This window comes from Tupaia chinensis, unplaced genomic scaffold (genome assembly GCF_000334495.1).
Source record: "Tupaia chinensis unplaced genomic scaffold, TupChi_1.0 Scaffold000458_2, whole genome shotgun sequence".
NCBI lineage: Eukaryota > Metazoa > Chordata > Mammalia > Scandentia > Tupaiidae > Tupaia > Tupaia belangeri.
In genome coordinates, this window is record NW_006159967.1 from 712,081 (window position 1) to 723,484 (window position 11,404).

The following is an 11,404-nucleotide window of genomic DNA, read 5'->3' on the forward strand; positions in this document are numbered from 1 at the left end:
TATATTTTAAGTCAGACCTCACCAAGCCACTAAATCTAACTTGAGAGAATCACCCCGGCCCACAAATTGGAACCCTCTAACTTCAAGGACTAACAGTGGTCAATTAGCTCATTTCTTCTCTGAGAAGCCAGGCAGGCCATCATGACGGTAAAGCTCCAACCAAGCTCAGTGTTCATTCCGCAAACAAGATGCCCTCACGTGATGGTGACCTATTCTCACCATTTGGAAAGGCATGTGATCTACTTTGATGCAAGCTTATCCTCAGAATTTCTTTCCAAGACACCAGGGTCCTGTTGGTAAACCTGAAGAGGACTTATGATATAACTTCCTGCACCAGGCAAGCTGGTAAACACTACAGTACTTTATCAGCCCTGTCGGTTAGTTTTCTGTTTAATTATTCTTAATACCAGGCATGTACTCACTTGCTAATGTTCTGTCGAGATCAGCAATAAAGTCTTCTAGCTCTTTTGTGTCTCCTAATTTGGCTGTAAAACAAGAGAGAAAGAGTTCAGTTTCCATATCGAAGACAGCTGGTGACTCCATGTTAAGTTTTCCAGGATTCCACAATTTCCAACTTTATGCAATGGATTATGTCCGTTTTTTGCATCTCTGTCTTCAGAGTCTTACCGAGGAGCGCCTGTCAACCCTGAGTGTCTGCTGCAATGCCAAGTTGCAGCAAACTCAGAAGCTGATTCTGAAGACTAGTCTCGATAGTGCTTTTTCGTTCATCACTGCCTTCTCCCACCATCCCACTCTGCCTCCCCTTTTCCTAGAAGAATCTCCCTTCTCAGTCTTAAAAGTCTGGGGGGAGAGTGAAGGGCAGGAAGGAAAGATAGAGTTCTGACTTTTTTTAGAGAGTCAGTGGCACATTTTAAGCCACTTTCTAGACTGCTCTAGAGACGTTTGCTATAGGGCACGTGTGCTCGCCGGAGAGACAGAGAGACAGAAAGTGAGAAATTGCCCCTCCAGATGGCCACACCTCAATCCCTCCTCCTCCGTTCTCCTCCTGGGATCTTGGGCACGCACGCACACATGCCCAGCATGAGTCTTAAGCCTCCAGTTCAGGATTCAGACCGTGGGCAACCACATGCGAGTCCAGCGACATAACCATTATGCCAACTGCTGGTCCCAAGAGTTCTGACTTTTTGATTGTGTAGGATTTATCAGTGAAAAATACTCAGTGAGCATCCAGCCACAGGTATAGCAGTAGCACAGTTCTTCGTGATGCCGAGGCCAAATGAAAAGGTCCAGGGTTCATAAGCAAGGTCTTCCTGTATGCTCTGAGAGCATGTATGTGCCCTGCATCCTCACTGAGGCTGGGGTTAGATTATAGCATGATGCTTTGTAAAGGGTACCTTTCTCTCCCAGTCTCCCTCTCTCATAGAAGTAAATAAATAAATGTAAAAAAAGAAAATTTGGTAAGCATGGTGCTGTGCAAAATGGACCCCAAATTTCTACAATCCTGTCTCACTTGCTTCCTGCCACAGTCTTGCTTGTGCTTGTTGCCCAGGGCAGCCCCATAAGCTCCTCCAGCAGAAGAATGGATACTGGTCCTTGTTAAAATGGCACCAGGAAGGCAACATGATGCTGCTGGGTCCAGGTAGCTTTGGCCCGTTCAGATGCCAGCATGTGGTAATGAGTTCTGAGCCGAATTTTATTTTCTCTAGAACCTGAGCTAGGATTTTTCTATGTACCTTACTTTCTCTGTAGAGTGCATCATTCATGCCTTCCCTGACTGCATTACTGGATATTTTTACTCATTAACCCCCACTGCCTACAAATGGTTCATTGTTCTCAGCTTTTCAAGTCAACTTGCCACCAGGGGTTTTCTCCCCCCTCTTTAATTCCTACCTCTTGAGGATCGGGTAGCAAATCTGGGCACATTTTAAGCCACTTTCTAGACTGCTCTGTCTGAATTCAACAGATCCATTACAGAGAGAGGGCTGGAGAAGGGCAGAATCCCCAGTGGCCGCTAACATTGCTGTGCTGAGCAGGGAATTTTAAAACGTCTCTTTTCAAAGAGAGAGAAGTTCTGTCTTAATGCCAGAGTGAGAAAAGCAACGGGATCTTCATATTTCTTTTTAACTATGTTCCATTTTTATTGCATTCTGTAACTATTTTCAGCAAGTATAACTTTTTTTAAGGAAAAAAAAGTCCTTTTGTTTTCAAAAGGGCACTTGTCCAATAGAACATTCAGCTCTCTCACTGGAGACACTCTACCAGTTCCAAAAACTAAGAAATGGCTCATGCATGTTTAAAAACATTCTAGGTCTATTAATACCGCGGTAGAGACAGACTGGAGCTACTATTTTGAATTATGTTAGATCATCACTGTCTCATAATGATGACCCCATTTAATTGCTAAATTGGTCATCTGAAAGCATGGGTTAAATAATTAATGCCATAAAAAAAGAATCCTACTCTTTGCAAAGACTAACTGCTGAGTTTTAAATCTTAGAGCCATCCTGTCTGGGAGGAGGCTGGTTAAAACACCGTCATTTGGCACAGGCTTGATTATAGCACGTAAGAGAGAACAGACTAGCGTCTACAAGTTCTCTTGCTCCCGGTAAGTTCAGATTTTCTGCCCTAAATTATCTGATTTAATTTTACACTGATCAATATTCTAAGAAATGACAAATTCCACTTCATACTCTATCGGACTAAGAGAGTAGTCTTTTCTGGTTTTGCACCTTTGGGAAAGGTTGCCTGGGAATAAGAGGAAGAGAGAAAAGATTGAGAAAGGAGGAGAATAAAAACCGAGAACGTCACACTCCATCTAATAAGCGTACCTTTCCGAGGAGCGACAGTGGGCGAGAGCAGAGCTGGGGTACAGTCTGTTGGAGAATTCAGTTTTTCATCACTGAAGCTGAAGCTGTTCCTATAGAGTGAATCGGCACCTTCAGGACAGAAAACAGAGCCATCAAGTATTGTTTATTGAAAGCCAACAGTGTGCCTCCAAAAGAAGGAAATGTTTCAACTCTACAGTGACAAAAACAAGGAGATTTTCAGGTTTTATATATATGTCCCAAAATAATTTGAGACAGGCAGAGTTCATGTGTCTGCATGAGTGTATGTCACCAACCGGGAACTCGGAGGCCCTGGCCTCCCTGCAAACGGAAGGGTGTGCTAGACGATCGTGACCAACCCACAGGCGCGCAGCCCAGGGGTCTAATGACAGCCAAGGTGAGACCTGACTGACGGGGCTGGAGGTTGGTTTGGGATTTCAGACATAAGGAGTCATGACTTTATAATTCTCACTTTCCCTGCTCGAGAGGGGTTTCCTGGGGGAAAACTAGGTCAAAGGCAAAGATTTTTCCTGGAAGTTCATCTATTACAGACACTTCAAGGGATTTTGTTGTTTCCTCTAGTGTCATATCCCCAAAAGGGCTGAATGACAACAAGGCAAAGTCCCAGGGCTGGACTGGGAGTCAAAGGAACCAGCCCAGCTGTTAAGTACTTGGGTGCCCTTGAGCAAGACAGTATCTCTGGGCCTCACCTTACCCATCAAGACAACGTGAAGGTGAACTGAATAATCCTTAAAGTCCCTTCCATCTCTAAAGTTGAGATTCTCTTTCTTTGTATAATATGAAGGGGAAGGAAACAAGCCCAGGGCCAGCACAGCTGTGTGGCTATGACACAAAGGAGCTGCCATCTGAGCAAGAACGACGTGAAGGCAGAGGAGGCAGCGGAAGCAGGATGTGGCCACTGAGGCCGCGAGGGAACAGCCTTCCTGGTTAAACAAAACACAAAGCCAGCCGGGGTTGTAGCGCAGACATGAACTCCGGAGAGGCTCTTCAGGTGTGACAAGGTGGGCAAATATCGCAGGGTTGGCTGGGCCCTCACTCCTTCTTGGGATTCTTTCACTTTAAACCAATTACCTTCAGCTCAGGAAGCGCCCTCTTAGTGCAAAATGAACTCACCTAAGTTGCAAAAGGTATGCCTAATATAAAAAGAATCGGTGTTTTCAGAAGCAGAGGTTTCTGGTCCTCGGAGAGCTCAGGTTCATCCCTAGAAAGCTGCCACAGCTTCTTAGACACCTTACCTGGTGCCCATTCCACCCACACTCTCCAGACCAGGTGGCTCCAGCTGCCACCTTGTCTTCCTGGCCTACACACTGATCTTGGCCACTTTTCCAAACATGTCCAGAAGGACTTTGTGACCAGTCCTCACAATCTCTTCTTCTTTCACCGATCCAACCTAGGCCATCTTAGAGGACCCCAACCATCATTTTTCAGGGACTTGAGGACGAGCACCCACTGAGGTCCCAAACACTGACCCTTATATCTGCATTTCCCCACAAGACATGCTCCTCAGAATACTGGTCCTTTGAAAAGAAGAGCTGTGTGATCAACTACATTTGAGAAACACCACGCAGCCTTCATAGTCTCCACTTCTAACACCTCTGAGAAGACCTGTGATAAAGTGACCCAAGTGTTACTTATCCATACAATTTCTTGTGGCAGTCCTGTTACTATTTCTCAGGACACTTGGACTCTGTAGAACTCAACAGGGAAAGTCCTTCTGTTTGGGTTTAGCCAAGACCATCTCTTTTTTTGTTTGTTTGGGAGTTTTTTTTCTTTTTTTTTGGTTTTTGGGGTTTTTTTTGGATAGGTTTTTGCTATAGGGTGCGTGCGCTTGCCAGACAGACAGAGAAAGACATAGAGACAGAAAGTGAGAAATCACCCCCCGAGAGAGGATGGTCACGCCGCGATCCCTTCTCCTCCATTCTCCTCTTGGGATCTTGGGCACGCACGCACACGCGCCTGGCGTGAGTTTTAAGCCACCAGGTCCAGGACGTGAACCGCGGTCAGCTACGTGGGAGTCCAGCGACATAGCCATTATGCTAACTGCTGGTTCCCAACCAAGGCCACCTCTTGAGGAGCAGTGTGGATCTTCTCAAGGAAAAGCCTTTCTGGTACATACAAGAACATGGCCATGCCCATGCAGCCCTACGGCAGGGGATTCCTGTTTGTCACCAAGGAACACCCAGGGGAATTGCCACAAATACAGCCTAAGAAGCTTGTGGGGAGAAGAAGCAGTAAGATTTAGGAGTGAAAAAAACCACAGGTTCATGGGGAGGCAGGCTTCGTGCCCAGAAGGTGGAAACACAAGGCCCTTGACATGTTGTCTTTGGCTCTGAAGGACATCTGAGAGAGTCGCCCCCATCCCTGGCCAGAGCGCTGGCTCCAGAGACTTGCTGGCCCAGCTCTCAGGGACCACACCTCTTTCTCTATCTCCCAGCAGCAGCCAGCAGTTGAGAACCAGCTTCCACCTCACTCCACCCCAGTCTGCATGTGATGAAGGCACTTTCCCTGACTTGGGACCTTGCCTCTATTCTGCCCCAACTCACCAGCAATGTTATACCCACACAAGCAGGATCTTCAAAAAGGTCAAAGAAAATGTGTTTCATGAAAAACCATGCATGAATTTAAAAAAAAAATTGCACCAAAATAAACTCTCACTATAATTCTATTTTCCCACAAACTTTTCTTTTTTTTTTCTTTTTTGGCCAGAAGGCACATGAGCTCACCAAGAAAGAGACACACAGAAAGAGAGAAAGTAAGAAAGCAACTCCCAGGCAGAATGGTCACACCTCAATTCCTTCTCCTTCATCTCTCCTTCATCTTCTCCTTCATCTCAGAATTTTGAGCATGCACATGTGCGCAGCATGTTTCTCAAGCCGCTGAGTTCAGGATTTGAACTGCACAGTTGGCCATCTGGGCTCTAACTGCCCTAACCACCATACCACAAGCCGACCCTCCCATGGATGCTTTAAAACCCCCTCATATACTCATTCTTTGGGCATGGGAAGAACAGCACAGTGTATTCACCCCACAGGCAAAGTTGACAGTGGGCTATTGAGGTTTGGAAGAACGTGTGATCTGGTCATGGGGAGGGCCATTGCAAAAGAAGATAGTAGGAAAACAGGACTTGAATGAGAATTCTGGAAAAGCTCAGGTGGTTTGGGGAGACTATAAAGAATGAGCTATATAATAATAATAATGGAATATCATCACCGTTTACCTTGAGTTCCTCAGAGCCTAGTCCACATGCTATATGCCTCCTTAATCCAAGTACTTTTCCCGTGCCCAGAAGAGACAAACTGACTTTCACTTGACTGATAAATTCAGTTGCAAATCAAACTATTAAAATGCTATGAAGTTGCCTCCTATTTCTAATAAACTTATGCTACTCCCACAATGAAGGAGGGAGAGAAGAAAATACTAGTTACAATATCTCTACATATGTAAACACACATGCACACACACAGAGACAGGTCAACACAGCAGATGCTCACTTCTCCCTCCCTGCCTCCACCCAGCCACACACACGCGCACACACACACACACACACATGCTAGCTCACACCCCACACCTTGTCACACGGAGCTTCCACTCTTTTTCCGTGAGGTCCACAACCTAGGCCACATTTGACTCCAGGTTTTCAAACATCTGACCATCATAAGAAATAGACTTGAGCCAAAGCTTCCCACAATTTAGTTTCAGAATATTATCTTGTGATAACATTCTCTATATGTCGTTCATGGACAAAATTAAAAAAGCAGCCTCAAGAACCCCACGGCTACTCTGGGCCCAGCCATAGCTGCCAGTGTGGAGAAGAGACACGGCACAGAGGCCACTTGAAAGCTGGGTGACCCTGGGCAAGTCACTCAGTTTCTTCTTTAGCAGAAAGAGAATAATAACTGAGGCACTCCAGATACGGTGCCTGTGGTTTTAATGGTTTTCTTCTTAAGTTCCTGCCAAAATGGAGCCAGGATGCCTAGGGGAAGAAGAACCAAGAACAAAATGAATCAAGTTTTCAAGCTATTCCAAGCCCAGGACCTGCCCCATAGTGGTTAAGGGAACTTCTCCCAAATGGCTAAATCCTGGCTCAGCCCCTGCAGTTTGAAAAACACACCAGGTCCATGTGCGTGCATGTACAAAATCCTGACAGGATGGAGAAATTAGAAGAAGGAACTGTGGCCTAACGATGCCCCTTCAAGGGTGTTCTCTCTCTCTCTCTCTCTCTCTCTCTCTCTCTCCCTCTCCCTCTCCCCCTCCCCCTCCCTCTCCCTCTCCCTCTCTCTCAAGGGCGTGCACTCTCTGGCAATTAAAAACAATTTCAAGCCAATACTCTTTTCTTCAGAGAGTACAGAATTCTAAGAGGTTTCTCTTCAGAGGTACCCTTAGAACAAAACTCCCCAAAATGAGCCCCCAACATAGAGGTTCCTCAAGCTCTAGACCTTTCTACCCTTTACCTAAAAGGTGCGTTCCTCAGATTTCTATTAAGAACCTATGATGAACAAAATCTCACACTGTGATAGATCAAAGGTAAGTGAGGCCTAACTTTCTGTTCTTTTCACTCCCCTTGAACTCTATTTCTTCCAAAACGGCAGCCAATTAGTCAGATAAAGTGACTGCAATGTGTCACTAGCTGATAGCACATTAATGTATTATTGCCCCACCCAATTGCAGGTGCTGCTATTAATAAGGACTGGAGAAACTCACAATGGTGGTCATTTGGGGGGGCCTTGGCAAGTGGTAAGACTGGATAGTCTAGGGCCTTACAACATCTACTTCAATTGTCTCTGAAGCTCCATCTCACAAGCCTCTCAAATCTCCACTAGAAAAATCCTTGGCAAGTCCACTGAAGCCTCAAATACTGGAAGCAAGTTTACTAAGACACCCTCCAAAGAAATAAAAGCATATTAAATAGACAGTCATACAACTTTAGGGACACTAACAGAGCTTGACAAATTCAACAGCAAAAACAGAGGCTTGCCTAAAAGGTAGGTGTGTTTTTCAGTGTGGGGGTTGGGAGAAAGGTAATTTAGGGTTAGCACCAACATGTGTTACTCCAGAGGAAAGTAAAACCACAGACAGTAAACCTTGCCCAGAGCGCCCATAAATATAGAACAACCCCACACGCTCAAGACAAGCAAACTATAGTAATTAACTGAGAAAAAGAAAGCCTTAAACCTGTTTTCCTTTTGCCACGAGGAATGATGGTGGAGGTAGGGATTCTTCTCATCATCTAAGTTCTGACAGCCTCACTCATGTGGCAGAGAATATGCAAGAGCCCCACTTTTCAGTTTCAACACTATTGCCCCAGCTCTCCTTATGGGACTGCTCTCCCATCAGGACTCCTCTCCGTGTGTCAGAGTGAGACCCATTTGCCCACCAGGAATGTCTAATACAGCACCAAGGCATCCTGAGGGCCCCTAACTGGCTATACTCCCATAGCTTGAATAAGTTCAGGTTGTGGCATCAGTGGGCCCTAAGCCAGATTAGCTGCCAATAAGCTACCTGCATTCAGAGAAACGAATTGTAAAAGGTAGACTGAAAACCAAGGTAACATCGCTTACAGTGTCATAGATAACATTTTCATGCCAGACATTGTCCCCAACATATTGTAGTTGATCTATGTAAGATAGCAAGGTGTGTAATTTTTCATTCTTTTTAAATCAGACAGGACAAATAGTTTCTTCTTTTTTTGTTGTTGATGGGTTTTTTGTTTTTTTTTTTTTTTGTTTTTGGAGAGGTTTTTGCTATAGGGCATGTGCACTCACCAGAAAGTCAGAGAGAGACAGAGAGATAGAAAGTGAGAAGTCACCCCCCCCCCCAGGGAGGATGGCCACGCTGCAATCCCTTCTCCTCCATTCTCCTCTCAGGATTTTGGGCACGCACGCACATGCACCTGGCGTGAGTTTGAGCCACCAGGTCCAGGACTCAAACCGTGGTCCACTACATGGAAATCCAGCGAAATAGCCATCATGACAACTACTGGTCCCAAGACAAATAGTTTCTAATCATGAGTTTCTGGTTGTTTCTAATAGCACTATTAACTAAAATTCTTTCCATTTTACAGCTAGAGAAACTGAAACCCATTCAATATTCTTGACAGGGTTCTGTTTGGGCTCTGCTGACCACCGCTGTGAAGAGACACCTTCAAAAATGGCTACCCTCAATAAACAGGCATGTGATCTGGTTTAGAAGATAGAGATCACATGACATCACACATTCAAAGAACAGTGAAGAGATCACCAATAGATAGTAAGATCTAATAAATAGCAGTAATAGTAATCACAGAAAGGGCTTGCTGAAGGTGAGTGGCTACTATTATTACCCCGGTGTGCTAAATTTCAGCAGCGTCTACATCTCTCAAGCATTTTTTTCTACACAAAAAGCACTAAACAGACAAATGAATATAGCAGACACCTGTACCTGATTCTCAGTGGCCATTAAGATACACATATCATGCTTTCTTAAGAAATAACTATTTAGATACACATAACTCCTGCCACGACTATTTCCAACCAGTCTTGTGAACCAACTGCACATTTACAGCAAAGGTGAATGCCATCTGAGGCTTCATTATATCCTTCTATGACTTCTCTAACCACCAAACGAAGGGTTAGTTTACAGTTAACAGCAAAAGCAGAAAACAAGGTACTACTAAGAAAAACTACAAGCTCTATCCCAAACATCTCCTCCCCAACATGGACAGTGTGTTTCTAGTGCCTTTTCTCTGAGGCCCCTGAAAACAGAGCCCAGATCTAAACCCCACACACACCCAGCAGAGCCTGCAATTAGCCATGAATGCGGGAGCTCAAGCGATGTCCTAGCTGAATGAGGCTAGGCTTAGACCGGATCTGTGCTGTGCCACAGAGCTGCGGGGACCAGTCCGACTGCCCGGCTTTCTTTTCCAGGGAGGAGAGGATGTGTTATTTGATGCATAATTTGCTTCATGCCACAGGAGAAGGAGACATTTCATCTTGGCCTCAGGCATTGAGACAGAGATCGAAAATCGAAGACTTCCATTTGAAATTGAAAATAAGCAGTCTGGTCATGAGCAACAAAATCCAAAAATTTTAAATGGAAAATTAACAGCACACTCTTCCATCCTCTTTCTCCTTAAAAGACACAGCTTGCTCTAGGCCTCTGGTAGGGATGCCAAGGAAACAGACTGGAGGGCAGGCTTCTGACTCAGGCCCTGCGCAGGGTGGAGAGGGCCTTAACCCCTTTCAGGAGAATAGCTCTTGTCCAAGTTCTGCATGGAGTCTTAGCCCAGTAACAAGAGAAGGCTCCAGATTTCAAAATTAGAGAAGCACAAGGAGAGGCCATTTGCTTTTACTCCTAGAGTAAGGACGTTAAAGGAAGTGATGCTGGTAACCCATCTAGGAATTAAAGGCTCCCAAATAACACAGAAGAGTTTAAAATTCACTTTGAAAAAGATGCCCCCCCTTGGGGGCCAGCAGGTGGTGTGGTAATTAAGGACACTGGACTCCCTTATGGCTGACTATGGTTCAAGTCCCAGACCTTGTGGCTTGCTTTCTCACTTTCCCTCTCTCTCTCTCTCTTTGTCCCTCTCTAGTCAAATCAAAATAAAATAAATAAATAAAGTTAAATAAAATAATTCTAAAAAAAAAAGAAAAGATAAAAAGAAAAAGCTTTCCCTTTTCAAATGACAGTTTAGAACAAAAAGACGGTAGAGTAGCCCACAGTGCTAGAAACATCACCAGGAAACCCGTTAGTGCCCCTCTGCTCTCTGGCTCCCCCTCCAGCCAGGGTGGTGGGCCTGCCTGAAGGAAGAGAGACGGTTTCTAAAAGAGTACTTGCACTCAACAGTGCCAGGATCTTTCAAAACTGCCTGTCATGGAGCCACAAGCCTGGGAGCTCAGGGCCAGAAGACACTGCAAGACACTATTTCAAAAATCCCAAGAACAGCGGCTTATGAAACTTCTGCCGCTTTTGCAAATGTTCCAGCGCTGTGAACTCCCAAGTCTCCAGCGACCCCTTTGCCCCTGTTCTCTGGCGCTTGCTCCATATCCTCTGCAAAGTTACAGTTGAGCTGAGAGAAAGGGAACGGAGGAGAGGAGGGGAAACCCAAGAGGCCTGGCCTGGGTCCCAGGAGTTCTGTCTGGTTGAGTCGGGACAAGCTGCTTAAACCTTTCTGCCTCGTGACACACCTGCAGGCGGCAAGTAGATCACCTTGTCCTCCAAGAGCCTTGCTGATACAGGGGCCCGGCCACCGCTGGGCCTACAACCCTGGTGACCGACCCCTCTAGGCGTCCTAGAGACTGCGCTAAACTTCAGGACTCAATTCCCTGAACCCCACCGCTCAGTTTACAGATGAGCAAACTGAGGCCAGGTGCTGGGATAGGGGAGGTCCGGGGCATGGTCCTCGTCGACCACACTTACTCTCGGAGTCGCTGAAGCCGCTGCTGTCGCTGACGCTGGCGCTGCTGCGTCGCTTCATGCGCTCCAGGTGCTCCTCGTAGTGGAAGTGGCGCTCGTGGAAGGGCGACGCGAAGTCGGCCAGCACCGCGTCAAACTCGCACAGCGCGTCGGTCAGGTCTGCGGCGGCCGCCGAGGCCAAGGCGGGGGCGGGGGACAGGGGCGGG

General features: G+C 46.1%; 1 protein-coding gene across 1 annotated transcript in view; it reads right to left on the minus strand.

Moving 5' to 3' along the window:
* Nucleotides 1-11,404, minus strand: part of RGCC (regulator of cell cycle) — a 15,152-nt gene that overhangs the window by 1,298 nt on the left and 2,450 nt on the right. Inside the window, exons 3-5 of the mRNA XM_027774582.1 lie at nucleotides 11,202-11,388; nucleotides 2,790-2,897; nucleotides 423-485 (exon numbers count right to left, since the gene is read on the minus strand). Coding sequence (XP_027630383.1) covers nucleotides 423-485; nucleotides 2,790-2,897; nucleotides 11,202-11,388 — 358 coding nt within the window. The remainder of the gene's footprint in view (nucleotides 1-422; nucleotides 486-2,789; nucleotides 2,898-11,201; nucleotides 11,389-11,404) is intronic.